The sequence below is a fragment of the Merops nubicus genome, unplaced genomic scaffold, assembly GCF_000691845.1.
Source record: "Merops nubicus isolate BGI_N331 unplaced genomic scaffold, ASM69184v1 scaffold18859, whole genome shotgun sequence".
In the NCBI taxonomy this organism is placed as follows: domain Eukaryota; kingdom Metazoa; phylum Chordata; class Aves; order Coraciiformes; family Meropidae; genus Merops; species Merops nubicus.
Genome location: NW_008630427.1, coordinates 61,707 through 80,443, shown reverse-complemented (window position 1 = coordinate 80,443; position 18,737 = coordinate 61,707). Strand labels below are relative to the sequence as shown.

General features: G+C 46.3%; 2 protein-coding genes across 2 annotated transcripts in view; one reads left to right on the top strand and one right to left on the bottom strand.

Moving 5' to 3' along the window:
- Positions 1–75: 75 nt before the first annotated feature.
- MYOC (myocilin, trabecular meshwork inducible glucocorticoid response) lies at positions 76–860 on the top strand (the record flags this gene model as incomplete). The annotated part of the gene is made up of 1 exon (XM_008947311.1): positions 76–860. A coding segment is annotated over one exon (785 nt), but the record flags the coding sequence as incomplete, so codon positions are not given.
- A 6,311-nt stretch (positions 861–7,171) lies between these two features.
- Positions 7,172–18,737, bottom strand: part of PRRC2C (proline-rich coiled-coil 2C) — a 54,922-nt gene continuing 43,356 nt past the window's right edge. Inside the window, 6 exon segments of the mRNA XM_008947310.1 lie at positions 7,172–7,438; positions 10,872–10,998; positions 12,668–12,771; positions 14,761–14,979; positions 16,541–16,648; positions 17,086–17,320. Of these exon segments, the coding sequence (XP_008945558.1) occupies positions 7,172–7,438; positions 10,872–10,998; positions 12,668–12,771; positions 14,761–14,979; positions 16,541–16,648; positions 17,086–17,320 (1,060 nt within the window).

Here is an 18,737-nt window from a genome sequence, read left to right as displayed (position 1 = left end):
GGCCGGCCCCCGGCTCCGCTGCTCGCCAATACCGCTGGCAGTAACCCCTTTCTCTTCCCTCCTGTTCCCGAGCAGGCTGCGGCGAGCTGGTGTGGGTGGGGGAGCCCGTCGTCTTTGGCCGGGCGGAGTCCATCGCTGGCAAGTACGGCGTGTGGATGAAGGACCCCGAGCCTGTGCCCCCCTTCACGCGGGAGACCACCTGGCGTGTGGACACGGTGGGCACGGAGGTCCGTCAGCTCTTCCAGTATGAGGCAGCCGAGCAGCTGGCCCGGGGCTACCCTGCCAAGGTGCACATCCTGCCGCAGCCTTTGGAGAGCACGGGGGCCGTCATCTACCGCGGGGGGCTCTTCTTCCAGCCCCGCCGCTCCCGTGCCGTGGCTCGCTACGACCTACGGGGAGAGGCCCTCACGGCCGAGAAGGAGATCCCTGGCGCTGGCTACCATGGGCAGTACCCCTACTCCTGGGGGGGCTACACTGACATCGATCTGGCGGTCGATGAGAAGGGACTGTGGGTGATCTACAGCACCGAGAAGGCCCGGGGGGCCATCGTCCTCTCCAAGCTGAACCCCGAGACGCTGGAGATCCAGCGGACCTGGGAGACGAACATCCGCAAGCGGGGGGTGGCCAACTCCTTTGTCATCTGTGGCACCCTCTACACTGTCAGCAGCTACTCGGCACCCAATGCCACCATCAACTTTGCCTATGACACAGCCACCGGCACCAGCCGGGCTCTCAGCATCCCCTTTGAGAACCGCTTCCGCTACCTCAGCATGGTGGACTACAACCCTGCTGAGCGGCAGCTCTTCGCCTGGGATAGCTTCAACATGGTCACCTACCCCATCCGCCTCTCCCATGCGTGAGCCGGGGCTGGGGCCACACCAGCTCAGCCCCTGCGACCCCCACGCATGCCTCGGCACCCCGCTTAGCTCCCCAGCTCCCACCGGCAGAGCCAGGAGCATCGCCTTAGGCAACCCCGGGCAATGTTGGGGGCCACACACTGCCCAGCAACACCACAATGGGGCCACCGCTGTCCTTGCTGGCACCTCCAGCAATATCCTGTTGTGCTCGAGTGCAGTAGAGGGAAATGAAGTGCTTCTCCAGAGTGCAGTCAAGCCAGAGAAATCTCTCCCTGGCTTTGGAAGGGCTACAGCAGTACCCAGCCCCAAGCCACTCCAGCATCCCCCAGAAGTACCCGTCCCAAATTCGGAGCAGGGAGGGCTCAGGAATAGTGATGTCCAGGCAGGGCAGGCAGGGGAGGTGCATAGAAGCTGTCTGGAAGGGTTAGGGTTTGTGTTCTCAGGTTCTATCCGAGCACAAGTACCACTGCTGCCCCCCCCAGCAGCAGCAGCTTTGGGGAGGCCTCTCCACTTCAGGCCAGCCTCACAGAGAAGAGCAGCATTTGCCTGCCAACAGCAGCCCCCCAGAGCTGAGCTCCCTGGCTGAGAGCCCCCAAGCCCCACCACATCCCACACCACCGGTGCCCAAGGGCATCCCAGAGCTCAGCCACCTCCAGAAATCACCTGTCAGGAACAAAAGCAGCGGGGAAAATGGATGCTTATTGTGCAAGCCTTGTTTTATTGGGGAAAAAAAGTCATCAGTGGTGAGGAGTGCTGGCAGCGCATCCAGCAGCCCCTTGGTGTGCCCAGCCCCTCTTGGCAACGTGCTTTGGCTGTATTTGCCGTGCCTGGCTACCAACGCAGTGGCATTGCTCCCCCCATTGGGCCAAAACACACCAGTTTAACTATTTATTGTAGAAAGTTTGTAGGAGGCTTTTTCTTCCTCCTCTCCCGAGCATTTGGGGCAGAGGGAGCAATATCCCCTGGGGATGTGCAGGGACCCAGCCCAATAAACGCTGCTGCCATCACCACCACTGCCTTGGTCTCTATCTTTCCCGAGCCCAGGTTATCCTGGGAGTTTGGTGGGCTGAAGCCTGGGGGGAGTGTGAACTGCTGCTGCCTCTCCTCAAGGCACTGATGAGCTGAAGGTGCTGGTGGGGGTGAAGCTGTAAAGCTTTGGCTAGGAAAATGCCACATTTGGGAGGCAGCTGCTGACAGGGCTCACCCAGGAGCACCTTTTTTTAGCGTGAGGAGGGGCTGTGACATGCCCACAACATTGACGCAGAATGAAAGTTAAAGGTTCAGCGTTAAACCCCACAGATTTGCCAAACAGGAAAGATGAGAGAGCTCCAGGTGGCAGGGCTGCGGGACAGGCTGCCCAGCAGGGCAGAGAGAGGCAGTCCCCCGTTTGCTGCCGCAGCGCTGGGTTGTTTGTCTGCTTACTGAGGGGATGGCACCACTCAGAACCAGGAGGCTGCAGGGATGGGCCCTGGCTCAGAACCAATCCTGTTCTAGAAGGGCTGGAGACAAGATGCTGCTGGCAGCAGGCAGTACATACTCCTCCATGGTGAGAGCTGTCCCAGTGAGTCCAGGAGGGGGAACTGGGAAAAGACCCTGCCCAACCACCAGGATGGGCTGTTCTAGCCCATCCACAGCAGGATAGTGTTGGATAGGACATCCCATGGGGGACTGACAGGGGGATGCAGGGTGGGATGCCAGCCCATAGAGGCAGGAGGCTAAAAGACCTTTTTGCACTCCCCGGCAGGCCTTGGGATGCTCCCTGGGCCAGCGTGAGCCAGGGCAGCTCCCTGCCCCGATACGCACCTGAACCGCCAACGTCGTGCAGCCTGGCAGCCCCAGGACCTGCAGCAATGCTCCACTGCCCCCTGCTCCCGCCTGTTTGTGACATGTTAGGACTCGTGTCCTTGTGGCTGTGAGGCTCAGCCCGAGTCAACTGGCAACACATTCACCCTCAGCCACACCACCTTCTGCCAGCCCAGGGCCCCTCACCACCTGGAGCTGTATCACCTACATACTGCAGGGGGTCGTGTGCTGCACTCTGGTCCTTACAGGGTGCTGTAGGCTGTGCCCCAGGAGGACACATTCCCCACCCTCCTGCTGGGGGTTGGTGGTGCCCCTGCCGTAGACCACAGCCCCACGTCCAGCTGGGCTCTGTACAAGGACAGCACGTGTCTGCACTGAGCTGGTAACCTTGGTCCCACACCAGGGAGCGGGCACCCACTGCAACAGATTGCGGCTGCTGCAAAGAACTGGGGATGTGTTACAGGCTCACCTGGCCCCAGAGAACATCTGTGTGTGCACCTGCCCTGGGGAGCAGCCTCATCCCTGCAGCATCCCTCTGTCCTGCTGCAGAAAGCCATCTGGGGGGGGCAGCTGTCCAGGCCCTGGTGTGAAGAAATAAGACAAAGGCCTAAGGCAGTAAAGCTGGGGGTGAAGGTAGCTGTGGAGGTCACTGTGGAGCAAGCAGGAGCTGTCATGTACCCACTGGGGCCAGGAAGAGGGCAGCAGGCAGGTGGCAGCCCCAGGCTGCACGCCCCTGACCCGAGCCAGACAAGGGCAGCCTGGCAAGCAGCCACTTGCCCAATGCACCGAAAACCCGCTGCTGAGGATGGGAGAACAGCATTTCTGTCCCAAAACAGGATGGAGCCGCAGCTCCCTGGAGGCACGACTCGAGCCCCAGCATGAAAGGGAGGGCTTGTTCAGAGGTCCCGAAGGAGCAGCAGCTCCATTGGCTCCTCAGGGAGCAGAGCCACCAAGGGCAGACAGCCCCAGCCATTCCCACCTTCCAGCTTGCTGGCAGCACTGGGGTCTTTCCAGGCTGGGAAGTCCATCACTTAATTGACTATAGAAAATAAATGAGGACAAGCCAATGTACACAGGATTTCCAGAAAGCTTGGCTGGAGCTGAACAGTGCTGAATACACAGCTTTACTTAACAGGCTTTGCAAAAACAAGCCCTGAGAGTCCCTCCCCGCCCACATCCCAGCAAGAAGCCGGCCTTGCTGGGGTTGTTGGAGCTGGCCCCAGTCACTATAACCCCCTTTTGCTCTTGCCCTTGAGAGAAGTTACAGTTGCTTTGCATAATGAGAAATTAGCATTCTTAAGAAACAGACAAAAAAAAGTAAACTCCTCAAACAAAAGTTCCCTAATTTATGGGAGGTTCAGCACAATCATTTGTGACAACCAGAGTCCTAGAAAAGAGATTACACACCAAATCCCACTCAAATTAAAAAAGCAAGATGTATTCCAGCATCAATGGCCAGAGGCAACTTATCTGGCTACATATCATAAGAATATTCAATGAACTGGGGTCAGTGATTGAAAGCTCAACATGGCCTCAGAGGCAGCCAGAGTGGTTTTGGGGATACATCCAAACCGGGTTATTTGGATGCACAAGATGTCCAAGCACTTGCTTTTAATTAAGTTTCTGTAGAAACATTATCCTTGTTCTGCTCAGCATAAGAAATAGCTAAGAGCCTGGTACATTCTTACAGCTGACTGTGGGAAATCCATCTGCCTTTTCTAGTGGCTTTACTGGAGAATTTAAAGATTGATCCTTTCAGCAGCATTTTCTTAAAACCAGAATATTCCAGTGTACCGTTTTCCATTTTTAGGGGTTCTTTCCCCTATGAACTAGGCAGAAGACACCTCAAAACAGGGCAACACCAGCATAATTCAGTTACTCTTTCATAGCACATTCTTTAATCAAACCAATGTCTAAATTCACTCATCACCCCTACCTTCAATCCTCCTTTCCCTAAGGGTTTACCATAGCTGTGCTTGTTCTGTTCCTGTAAAAAAGGCCATTTACCCCTGATGTTACCTCCTTCGATGTTCCTTCTGTCCATCACTTCATTTGTGGATTACAGCACCTTTCTTCATTCCATATTGCTGCTGTTCCACACCCTAAAAAAACCCCACCTCAGCAGCAAAGGACTCCAGCTCTTCTGGTGCCCCCAAATCATTGCTTCCTGCCCAGACAAGCGCAGGCAGGTTTGACTGCTCCCACCCACTGCAGGGCTGGCAGCAACACCCCTGGCCTAGAGGCAAACCAGCAGTTGCAGAGGCACCCCAGCACCCCCAGCTGGCTTTCCTTTCTTTGCATTTGGAGGCACAATGGCAGCCAGCACCTTCCACCAAGGCAGGAATTACTTCTCAGAACCAAACAGGAGGTTTCTGGTGTTACACATCAAGTTCTTTCTGGTGCCTGCTGACAGCATCCTGCCTCACAGAGTGGCACAGCCCCAAGGCTGACGAGAGGGAAGGGTCCTGTGTCCAGGGGAAGGCTCACGTCATGGCTCACTCCTGCAGAGGACCTCTTGCTTCCGGCAGGCCTCGTTGCGAGGCTGCCCATAGTCACCCGCTGGCTAAAATGAGAGTGACCAGCTGGGCCCATCCTGGTCTCCTCTGATGAGTGGCTCTTCTCTTCTCGAGGACACAAAACACAAGTCTCCAGCACCGGGCAGCTCACTGACACGCCGGAGATGTCACGTCTTGCAAAGGCAAACGGCAGGCTCCTTCCAGAGCTAGATGGAAGCCGTGTCCTGAGAGACCTTCGCCGCAGCACGAGATCAAAAGTGCTGGGGGAAACAAGTGAGCTGTTTCAAAACCATTTTTCTTCAGAAGTCTGTTTTCCCAGGCTGTAATACACACTCTTCACACGATGTCGAGGTGCTCTCCTTGCCTCCTGCAGCGCTGTGCTAATCATGAGATTACCCGGATGCTTTATTTAGAGAATACTTTATTAGTTTCTGTAATCAAACCCATGTAAATAAGACCGTACATATTTAATACAGTGCGTTACCCCTGTACAAATGGAAAAAAAAATTAAGTTTAACATTTCTAGACCAATATGGCTGTTAATTTCTGTACAATGCCAACTCACACTACAAGTGGGATACTTTTTTCCAAAGTTGACATCACAGCTAAAGTTTCCAAATATCCAAATTATATATATATTTATATAAAAAGATAACCAATAGCAATTCACTAAGCATCAATAGCAGCAACAGCCTTTCCAGCTTCTGCAATCATTTGAACAAAATTATACACATTAGACTTTCAACTCACTCTTCCTCTCAAAAAAAGTAAAAAAAAAAAAAAACAAACAGCAAATTCTGCTATGGATGTGGTACCTGGTGCTTTTTATTAGCTTTTTCAATCATTGTCTGGAAAAAAACCTCTAGAATAACATTATTAAAAACAGCTCCAGTATAGCACAGTCACTACTACATTTCATAAGCAGGTACAGGATATCTTACATTCACAGAAGTATCATACAGTACTGTCCTACAGCTATAATACTAGAGGATACAATTAAAAAGGCATTTATTTGACTTGATTCTACTTTCCAGCACACCGTGGGCAAGGAGGTGGTGTGACGCAGCTCTGATATAAAGAATGCACCTTTTAGAGAAAACTCTCTTTAATCCCATAAGGTTTCTTTTATTCTCGTGGCACAGTTCTAAGTGCTCGTTGCTGTATACAGACATAAGCTGGAAACCGTTTGAAGATCACTCGCATCATATAAAGAAAGCTGGACAGAGGTGAAGAGAACAAATCTGACTATTGATGCAATGAACCTTTCAACTCCAGAGGTGAACAACTCAGAGGGGAGCGGGTGTAGAGAACACAGTGGCCAAGTAGCATTTTCATACGGTGATCTAAATACACTATATTGTCACCCAAGAAGCCGCAGCTAGCAAAGCACTGCCTTCCGAGGGGAACTCAACATCATCGGCATCACTCTGGGTTAGGTTACAGGTCACATGGCAAAGGCAATTTCGCCAGCTATATGAACCCCTCTGTTTATCACAAGATAGCTTCTTAAGTCACTACATCTTAACACATGTTACTTGGCCCAGCACCATCTTCAGATCTGCATGTTCTCATACTCATGGGTTTATAAAAAGATAAATAGCAGCTGAAGATCAGAGCCTGAAGAAAATAAGAATATTCATCTTGTCGGCTAGAAACATGCCTCCCCAACCACCTTCTTCCCCGACGCTGCTATTTCTTAATTTTTTTCCCACTTTGGGAAGCATACAAGTGTGTAAGACAAAACACGCGCACACGTGTAGAACGTGCACAGACCAGAAGCAGCATCATGCTGTGAGAGAAGATAAAAGCCCAAAGAGCCCAGAAGCTCAGCTGGATACACAGCAGTTTGCATCCGTAACTGCTGAGAGCTTCTAAGTCCCTTTATGCTGTTCAAGGCCCTGCAGGGAGAGAAGACTGTTGTCTCATCCTTTGGGCTACAAATTCATGCTGCTGTCATCTCACCCACCCTCTCCCTCCTCCCCAGAAACACAGCCTCTAAGACTTTGTTTCTTCAGTTTTGATTGCCTGAGGTTTGATTGGTCCAGTTCTAACAGGTTTTGTGGCTGCAGCAGGCGCGGGGGTCGGTTTCTCCTCGGTTTTGTCCGGGCAGACTCCTGAGGAGTCGGCAATCGCCTCGGTGGGTTTGCTCCCGCCGTTCTCCTCTACTTTCTGAGCTTTGCCTCCTATGGGTTTGCTCTGCTGCTGCTGCTGCTCAGAAAAGAACCTCTGGGTGGACTGAAGGACCTCTGCTCTTTGCTTTGCCTTAAGAAAGGGAGAAAATATGTTTACTGAAGAGAGAGCACTGGAACAAGAGTGACTTTACAGAAGTATTTCGTAAATTAAAGAGGAAGGACTGACTGCAGCAGCCAGACCTTCCTAGAAAGGCAGTGTCCACCCAGTTGCTTCCCAGATGTCACCACATCCAGGTGCTTGGCTCCCCAGCCGTAGCTTAACATCACACCTAGGCTTCCCTTGCTCTTCCTAATTTCCACCACAGAGAAGACAATCAAGGACACCAGTTTGAAGCATTATCTAACATCTTTTCATGCTATTATTGTTGCAGAGCTTAAAAAGTAGGAACCCTGCCTACACCAGGCTCAACCAAAGCTTCACTCCTCAGCACGAGGCAGGCATGAGGAGCAGGCGCCCGCGTCTGGGCACTGCCTGAGCCCTGGCACTGCTGCTGGCACAGAGGGCCTTGCCAGCTGCTGCTGCTCCTGCCATGTGCTCCGGACTTGCTGAGCACAGGGGCTCTGTCACAGCCGCAGAATCTGGTCTGAGCACCTAAATTTCCCCCCGTTGTTCTAGACATGGACTTTTATAGAGTCTGCAATAAGGAAGCACCATGTTCAAGGTTACATCACATTATAGGCAGAAGCCTTATCTTCTTCCCACTCAAAGTGGACACTGATTCCAGGTAGCACAGACTACCACCTGGCTTCCTTCAAGTCCCTCCTCTGAATCCTACTGGTGACTTCAACTTGCACCTGTGAAATTCACTTTTTGTGACTGAAAGGTTTTGTCTGATCTGGAGCTCCAGATCAGACCTTTCACATGTCCATGAAACACTGTGTAGACCAGACGCTCTAGACCAAGCACCTGCGTTTCCTGCCCAGACTCAGGCAAAGTTGCATTAAGAGTTCAATCTTTTGGAAGCTGCACAATTAAGCTCCTTGCAGTCAAATGCCTATTTTAAAATATAAAAGGTATATCTTAATAAAAGGAACTCCAACTACAATACAGACACTAATCCTCCACATACCTCTCAAGCATTTTATGCCTTTTTTTTTTTAAATAGAACACAGGGCCAGAGAGGGGACAAAACAGCAAAAACCTAGAACAAGGCATCTTGGCTTTAATACTGTGTAGTTGCTCCAAGTAACTCAACCAGCAACAGAACAGAAAACAAACCTGTAAGCTCTGGTGTGCAGGACTGCAGCAACAGTCTGATTATACTGAGCCAGATGGACTCCTGAAATCTTTTGCATAGATTTCAGCCATCCCCTGAGGTTAAGGCTATAAGGCTGGATCACAAGTAACCGAGCGTGACAGAACAACTCACATTTTTCCCAAGAGCGTTTGCAGGGAGATTCAGAAAACCAGGACTGCATATTAGTATTTTCTCTGACTGGCTAGATTCAATTCATAATACATTGACTCAGGACAATATACTAAGCATCACCTGGGAAGTCTACAGGTGGTAGAAAACTAAACAGGCTAAATACCTAGAACTTAAGGGGTAATAAATTCTTCTACAATTGGACATAATCAGAAAGAGCCACTCTTGCTTTTATACCTCAATGCATGGGTCATGGGAAATGACAGTAGATGAAAGAGCTCTTTGGTACCATCTACTTATACAAACAACTTACTCTGAAAAAGGCTACATGACCAAAGTCCTGCCTTGGTAGGAATAGTTTGCCTCAGCCTGAAGGGTCCCAAAGTGCTTTAACAAGTTAGATGTCTCTCATCACCTGCTACTGAAACACAGCCACCTCTTCTGTGGAGCGTAGCACGTTACCGCATTCTATCACACAAGAATTAACTACAGGCATTACAAACCACCAGGAAATTAATCTCAAGAGTCACCAGGGAATGAAGCTAACTGGAACAGGAGGCTTCATACTGCTACTAAAGAGCTGGGGAGGCAGATGTGAAGTGACAGCTAGCAGCCAGGTTCGTAGACTTCCATCAGTCATTCAAAAAATCCAGGCTCTTGAAACCTAGCTGTCAGAGTGCCTTTGACAGCAGTGGCAGCTTCACAGCTGCTGAGCACAAGACCACTTGAGAAAGAAAGCTCCCTAAAGTTCTTAGTGAAAAAAACAGGACTCTGAGAAGGTCTGTGTTCAGCTGTTAAAGACCTGGCTACCAGCTTTGGGTCCAGAGGCATTTTAATTAAGACATGGTTCACAGACACATTCTTGCCCTACAAGCTGTCAAGACTGAACTGGTGTTAACAGCATTGCTGCCCAAGTACTAACCTTCATGTCTCGTTCAGCCTTCATCGCAGCCTGGGCCTGATTGCCTCTGGCTCCAGATACTGATCCACAAAGCCCTCTGGCCACAAGCGGTAAATGGGGGTGGCTCATAAGGCCTGTGGTCATCTGAGACGGCATCTGACTATGCAGTACTATTGGCAGCCTCTGAACAGGCGCTGGGAAGGTGTTAGTATATGGGGCTCTTACCAATGGAGGGAGCAGGTTAGGCTGAGAGAGGATCTAAGTGGGGGAAAAACAACAAAGAGACATTTTGCAATTAGAGAATTGCCAACTAGATTCCACGTTGGCGTTATCTTCAGGGGGAAAAAACTGCTGCTCTGCTGTCAGACTGATAGCATAAAAGCCTATTTTCTTGACAAGAGAGGCCACGCAAACCACAAGAAAAACACCCAGCCCTGTGGTGCTGCTGTGCCTGAAAGTAGTACCAACAACTGAAAACCAGCATGCAATAAGGGACAGGGCAGCAGAGGGGTCACCAGCGAAAGGCAGCCCTGGAAAGGCTACGCAGTTCCTGCTAGCGGCAATCCAAAAATCAAATCTCAAGACCTGCAGTCAAACACTCCAAACGCCAAAAGACAGACAAATACCCTACATTTTTACAGAGGCTGCATCTACAGTCACCTGTAACAGGCATGCACCATCCATGTAAGCTGTTCTCCCTGGAATGCCAGGAGCAATCAACCCCTTTGTCATCAGCCTTGCTTCACATGGACTGTATGACCTCTAAAGATCCTTTCCGACCTGAACTGCTCCATCAGTACTTCAGAGCTGCATCTCAAACAACTACACACCTGTTTTGTCCTTAAACATTATAAATATGCACTGGGACCCTTCTGAGACACAAAGCTTCTCCTCTTCCCCAGCCAAATGACCTGTTTTTCAGAGGTGCGTTACAGCTGCATGGGGAAGCCAGCAGATCAACCTCCTGTTCTACACCATTCAAAACTTGTATTAAACTCCTCAGTGTGCACAGAGCTTTCAAAATTAAACACACTGCAAAATCTGCACTACTAGTTAGCAACATCAGAGAGGTTCTGGGGAGGCTTTGATCCTGAAATCAGTTTTCTCACATCTTTTCATTGTAAAGGATTCCATTTTGTAGCTCCCCATGATAAAGGCTGAGGAAATAGCTGAGTTAGAGTCACCAGGTCATAGAGAGAAACAGATTTGTTCATAAGAAGCCACCGTTCACCTACCTGTGGTGCAAATTGTGCTGGAAATGGCTGCGTCATTCTCACAGCAGCAGCTGCTGACTGAAACTGCTTCTGGTAGACGATGCTGTTCATTTTATTGGACTGATTGTTTGGACTTGTAGAACTGGCCCTAAAGAACAACACCAGTTAGCATCACACTGCTCTTATTCAGAGGATGTTTCTGCCTTTAGTTACAATTTAGCTAATTCAGCATTAGCAGGGGAAAAAATAATCTCTTGTACAAGCTAGTAGATACAGAAGAATATCTGATGCCGTTAGATTCAAATTCAAACTCACTCAGAACTTAAGAATACAAAGAGACACCTTCCTCAGAAATATTTAGGATATGGAAAGATTCCAGGGTAGCCTCTGGGTGAAAGAGAACTTTCTCAAAAGTATTCCTAACAAATGTTGATGTGTATTCCTCTTTCCATTCCTGTTGTCTTACATTCAGTCCTACTCCATTACACTGTTTGCACTACCATATGAAGTTCAGAGCTTGTCACAACAGGCATTAAGCACGTGCAGCAGAAGCCATGTGCAGCTGCTTCCACTCTACCTGTTGTTAAATGTTTCAAAATGCACTTGAATAGATCTCAAGAATTCACAGAAAACACTCTCCCCCTGTTTTATTTGGCTAAGAACATGACCCACCATTAAAACTTTTCAGAGGTATGGAATCACCACGAATTAAATGAAGCCTGATGAGATTATCTGAGAAGGGCACCAAACAGGCCTCAGAGAAAAGAGTGAACGGCCTTCTTTAGGAAGAGTTCTTATGCCAAGTGTGTGGCTAATACACTTCCTTTACATAAAATGAGCAGTGGGGCACCAACGCTAAGAAGGCCATCTAAACACCAACACTTTGTAAGCTTACACTAATCTGTTCAGTTTTCACTTGGAACTACTGGTATCTATTACACTTTTTATCTTCCCAGATCTTAAGAGGAAAGCTTATGATAAACCCTGCTTTGGTTGCTAGAAAAGACATCTTACATGGAATCTCTAAGATACACACCATCAAGACAACTGTCCTAAAAGCTGGCTAGCTTGCAAATTCAAGTTTCGCCTTCCTCATCCCTTCACTTTTTTCTTAGCTGAAGTACTGGAGGCACAACTTCAGCATTGAGTTCAAGACCTCATTTACACCTCGCTAGAAAAGCCTGAATGCTGTCAGGCTGCTACAGTGAGAGCCACCATATACAGTTACCATGCATGGGAGCACAGCTTTCAAGAGCAAAAGCATCTTGTAACAAAGTTCCATTTTAAAGTTTCTTCAGCCCACTAATAACTATCCACAAGCAACCCAACAGGTTTACCATGAGCAAGATGCTGTTAATTCTTTCAATTAACCAAGCAAACCTGCAAACAGCTCTCTAATTTCACTTTTGAGAAGCTTATAGTTCTTGCTACCATTCTTAGTTATCTAGCAGAATTGCTGGCACAGCTGTGGTGTAAGTCTTAAAAGTGTTTTTACTTTGAGCACCACAATTAAGATAAACTGTCTTAGAGTTTTAACCCAACATACATCTTCCCTACCACTTCTGTGTTTTCATGGTACAATCCCAGGTCATTTTACATAACACTAGTTTCATCTAAGATTAACTAAAAAATGTTTTACTTCTAGCCAACTGTAGCAGATCTGACAACTACTGGAATGCTGCTTTTAAGCTAAGATTAAGCATTTTATTTTGTCTTAGCAGCCCCTCACCTCATACCTTTCAGAACTGGTTGCTCATGCATGACTAGGTACATTTCCTAGATCAGATTTCAAGGAATTTTAAGCTTAACAGATTTACCGGAAAGGACTGGAGGTTGGAGTAGTACTTCTACCAGTAACGGGCGGCGTTCCAGGTTTAACATCAATGCCGCCTCCGAAGGCCTTCAAGTCCATTTCTGATATCTGAAAAACACAGCAACAGACATGTTAATTCTAACTCAAAGAAAAATTACATTTACTAAGCAACTGTTAGCTTACCTCACATTTTTCTCAATGAAAACAGGTCACTTAGGTGGAGGTGAAAGCCAGATTGCAAAATGGTTTATTAGGGCAACCCCAGTACCACAAGCACCTCTGTGCATGATTTTCCTGCACTATTTGACACTTCCAGCAATGGTACTAGCTTTCTAACTTGATCTTCCTGCATAATGAAAGAGAATTCATGACTCACTTCACATATTTTGCCCTAAAAAAAAAAATAAGTGCTTCAGAGTTGAAATTCCTTTTCCCAGCTCAGGTACCACATGAAAACATTCAGATATAGTCCTGAAAAATGCTGAAGTGAAGAATGCCATAATATAATTCAGTTCTATTAAAAAACCAAACACACAGCAAAAAGGAGCTGTCTTTCATGCAAAAAAGTCTCTAGACTTTACTTGGAGCAATTAATTTTGTATCTTATTTCAGGGATACACTCAGAATAAATTAGTCTCTGGAACAGTATCTTTCCAGACATGGTCGCAAAGCATAACAGCGACAATAAATGAGTTAAAAGTTGAGGGGATGTTTTAAGTTGACTTTCTTTAGCAGGAACAAGATGGAACCCTTAACAGGGCAGGAAAATCACCTAAGGCCACCATCCCACTGCAGTTGTTATTCACTTCTTGTTGAAATGAGTTCTTTTCCAACAACAGTATCAAGAAATAGGCTGCTGTTTGGAAGATGGGCTCATACAAATTACAAAGCTGAAAAGGTTTGGCCAGAACCTATGAAGCTACAAAACTGCATGGAGCAAAAATTACCATATACTCTGATGGATGACAGGATGAAAATCTCATCTAGATCTGAAATTCTGGTTGCCATTACTGTCCAAGACATGTCCCCCCTGAGAGAGATTCTTCTTATAGCAGCTGTAAACCATTATGAAAGCAGAATCATTTTATATTCAGAAGCACCTTAAAACTGAGGCCATAAGGATTTCCAGTGCAGCTCCAGAGCTAGGTTAGTCCCTGCAGTGAGGAAAGACCTTGCTGTATCTGACAGAAAGCTCAGCTGTGTTCATGTCCAGTATTGTCACCCACTGCTCACCTGAAAGTATGCTGCAACTGTGTTGTGCTGCACACTATCCAAAAATCCCAGGTGCCTGTATATCAGTAATTCCATCTAAGACAAGAGACTTTGTGACTGGAAGCCAGATCCACACAGCCCCTCATCAGCAATTACCACAGCAGCTCCAGATAAGGGAGAGACAATTCCCTCTTAAGTATTCAAGCTTCTTGCACTATATATCAGTGTTATCTCCTCACTGGAGCTGCCACTCAGGTAGTTTTCCTCAGCTGCAAGACTTTTTTTTTTTTTAACCACATTAACAGTCCTGCCTTGCACACAATGCTAAAAGTTCTCAATATGCACCTTGCTGTACTATTCAGAAAAGTAGGTCCCCAGTAACATTAGCAGAGTTTAATTCTCATTTAAGGTCACAGCTGATAACAGTCCCCTAAAACTCCAGCTTGTTGCACTAGAAAGACTTGATCCGGCTCCAGCCCAGAATCAAAGCAACAAACACAAGCACAATCAGAATCAGAAACCAGCACTGACAGTGTAATGTTGTTTGCCTGCTGCTCTAACAATGGCTCTGTACTATTTTCTATGCAGCTTCTACATGAAATACCCTACTGGTCCATGAAGTCACTACCAGACTAGGTATTCTGACAGTGCAAACGAACTAGTACCAAGTAGCTACAAAAACTCAGCCAAATCTTTACAAAATGCCCAGATCCAGTCACTAAGGAACAACCCTTGGCTGTCGTTTGTACCTTCCTCCCCCTATCTTTTCAAGCCCGGTCAGATTTTTAGATGTAAGGGCTAACACAGGCTGCTGTGCTAGTTCTATACAAGAGTGTACAGCTGTGATTTATACTAATTTTTTGTGCTCTAGACCAGAATGATTACCTTTCCAGTTGCAGCAATCATGCTGTGCTGAGTGCCTGCTGGGATTAACCCTCGGAAAGGCTGGGTTACTTGTGCAGGTCTGCTTAGATTTTGAGCCGGCGCTTGCGGTGGTGTGTGCTGTAGTGGTGGTTGCAAAGACTGGGGCAGGGCAATAAGTGGCTGTGCTGTGGATCCAAAGTTGGGCAAAGAAATTTGTGATCCTGGCAAAGGTACTGTCACCTGGAAAAAATAAAAAGTACAACATCACCAGTAACATATACACAAGGGCCATTATTTCATATTGTTTATTAGCTCTATGATTTGAGCTACATTCAAGGTAAATGGTTCAATGATTTCATCATTTATCCACAGAGATGTGAGCAAATAAGTGAACTTATTGTTTAGACTGTCTTTGTAATCAAATGGTCTTTGCTTTTCAGAAAGAAAGCTGCATGCTAGCTTCTAACTCCAACATCTTTCAATATAATTTCACTGTACAAAGTAGTAAATTTAATTCAACTCTGAAAATAAAAGGAGAATGAAATAGCCAGTTGGAGGGTGGAGGGGGTTATTTATTTACTTCAAATAATTTTAGTCATCATAAGGACATTGTTTGGAATAAAAACTAGATTTTACTTTCCAGGAGTCCCAAAAGCAATTAGTCTGAGCTTAAAAAAAAAAACACCTCTGAACCATGGCCTCTCACTTCCTTGCATTAACAGGGAGTGCTGTGGGCTGGAAACACCACAGAATGGTAGTGCTAAATGTTAAAATACCACAGCAGTGAACTGCCTGGCAGGAGCTTCTGCATCTTCTAGTCTGACCATCAATTCACAACCCACGAAATGTTGCATGTTCCAAAATGAGTGTGACTGTAAGAATGAGACAATATTCTCCAGATGTGAAAGACTTACTAAGGTTCTGCTCTGAAAGATAACAGATTAAAAGTACAGAGACAGCTAAGCTTGAACACATTAAAAGTAGTAACCCTTATAAAAGGTCCTTAAAACTTTATGCTAGATTTCCAACAGATGAGATCAAATTCTAAGACTCTTCTAGATTTCCATCTTGGCAGCTATTCATGTGTATGAAGTAGGCTACTACAACAAACCAGGCCATCCTAAGCTTTTTATTTTAAAAAGCCACTTAAAACAAAAAGTTGAACTAGAAGTTGGACAACACTAGACAGCATCCTGTATATATGACAGAATGCTTGCACACACAGCAAATTGCCAGTTCTTCCACAAAATCCTTCAAAAAAAATGAAAATCACTGGAGTTATTTTACAAACCTCCTCATGGAGGTTAATGACTTGGCTGTCCTGTTTGCCTGTATGACCACCTATCTGTTGACTTCTCATTTGTTTGGTATTGTTGACATACGTAGCAGCTCTATGGTTTCATCTCAACAAAATCTGGTGTTAACAATTGGGCTACACTAAGCATCTGGAGTGTGTCTCTCCCCACCATTGCTAGCTGACACTTGCCCCCATAAAGGCAGCACACGCCTCAGTTAGCAACATCACTGTGCCAACTAAATCTTTTCCTGTCACTACAAAATGAACTATTTATGAGAAGGATGACAGAGGCAAATAGCAACACGAACTTGTGGGCCATCCAACTTCTGAGCAATTCAGTTTTTCATTGCTGCTGCAGTGGCTCTCCTTTACTATCAATTTTTGATTCCTGCATTTTGGAGGAAGTAAACGTTGTCACAGCCCTCATCTCTACCCCACAAAACCCAACAACAACATGCTTTTAAGAAGAATACAATTTAGGAAATTTACCATGCCATAGTTTACCTGCTGGAGAGCACTGGGAGACTGTGCAGTGTTGTAGAAATTGCTCTGGCCAGGCTGTTGAACTTGCCCAGAGTATAGATTTGAAGCCTGAGTGAGTGTAGCTCTGGCCTAGAAGAGAGACACCATTACATTAAGATTACTTAGGAGAGCAGTTCTAGATGACACATCATTCTGTACCTTCAATTAGTAAAGTAGAAACCACAGCACAAGAAGCTGACAACCTGAAGGTTTCAGCTTGTTATAAAGCTTTCATTTGCAAGTGGTAGAACAGCCCTTTATCACCTACTATAACAGAAATTAAACCTGAAGCTCTAATTAGTGATAGAAGTGCAAGGAGTTGAAATAATCCGCAATTCAGAGATTATCCTAATGTACCTTTATGAAATGAAAAGACCATTTTCTTCCAATCACCTTAAGCTTTTTGCCACTTGACTACCATGTAATTATCACAGAGGTGGGCTTGTCCCAGGCTGAGCAATACTTGATTTATTATTGCATTATCTGTATCAAATAATTTCAGAAGTTTAGCATTTTGGAGCATCTACCTGGAGAATGTGTGTATCAATAAGCTGAGAGCCTCCCAGACCTGAAGCTTGACCAAGTTGATGTTCGTATAATATAGGAATAGGCTGTGTATTAGAAGTCTGCTGGAATGCCAGGCTTGACTGTGCCTTTGCAAGCTCCTGGTGTTGTACGGCTGGGAAGTTGTGCAAGGCTGTACCAGACAGAACGACTGGTGATGGCTGAGACAAACCACTCTGCATAAAAGCTTGCTGGGATCTGCAAGATATTGAAACAGCACACATTAAAATGCAGACGAAAGGTCAACAATGAGCCACCACAAATTAAGAACACAGGCTATATATTAATTAGAATGCTTAGCTCTACTGAACAGATTTTCACCTGAGAAAGGCACATTTTTCTATTTACTCTGCACTCAAAATAATAGATGCTACTAAAGGCCACAGGAAAAAAATGACTAAGCCTACCTAAATCGTCAAGTACACTTGGGTATTTAGATATGGATGCTAACTGAACTGTAACATAAAGGAGCTACCAGTTCTTAGTTTGTGCTGAAAGAAGGACAGCATGGAAGCACCACATCTGAGTAGTTCCACCTAGTCATAAAGTAAACTGCTTTGTTCTCTTGACTTTGAACTTCTCCATAGTCCAGCTTTTAATACCTACAAGTTAAATCACTGGATAGTGACAACTGTAGCTTTCAAATTAATGTTTCAGATTCAATTAGTAGCAGAGACACACCAAAGTCTAATTGTAACTCGATACATAATTCCCAGTACAGGGAAGTCACACTTTGTTTAAAAAACAGACCAAAATCAGTACAGCAAAGCACCACACAGGGGTGGTTTTAGTCCATCAGAAGAATTTATTCAAGCACTTCCATTTCAGCCACCTTCAGACTGAAGAATCAGGCTTTAAACCAATGCTCAAAAGCTCAGAGTGTTTTTGATGTGAAAACCACTTTTCACTTTATCACTTGGTCAATATGTACCAGCATAGCTCTGGTCCTGCTAATCTGTTAGCACTGTCACCATGTGCTTGCCTGCCAGAACACCCAAGTGTTTCCTTTCTGAACCTTTCTTAATTGCAAAACATTCTTATGGTTGCACTCCGAGGAGTGGAGAAACTTGCCCAGAATGTATGCAGAGGACTGTCTTCAATATAGTCAAAAGCATTTTGACAAGCTTTTATTTTTAAACCAGTAACCTTTATATCTTAAAGCTTATCCTCCTCTGCACCCTTAAAGATGTGGGAAAAGTATCCATACTCTTACAGAAAGCACAACCCCAAACTCCATTAATACCAGGTTTGTGCATGACCAGAGCAGCAGGAAGCAGTTATTTCATCTGCCAGACCGTGTTTCTGCAGCTAGCCCATTGTTTGCAACAATTTTGTCAGCTGTAGCAGGACAAGCAATATTTGGTCCAATGAAGTCACAAACACAAAGTCAGGATACACATGTAGTCAATTAAACCTTCTGTAGCTTCAGCCTTCTGCTTTGCAGCAAGCAGGTTTCTCTACAGCACAAACTCAACTCTGTAGCTACATTTCCAAAGAAACTTTGTCTCGAAGCGTAACTAATGAAATTTGTCAGAATCATACTACTGTGAATCAGTCTTTAGGAACTGCAAGGAACCTTTGGGAAGGCTCACATTGGGACTTGGGCTAGCAATTT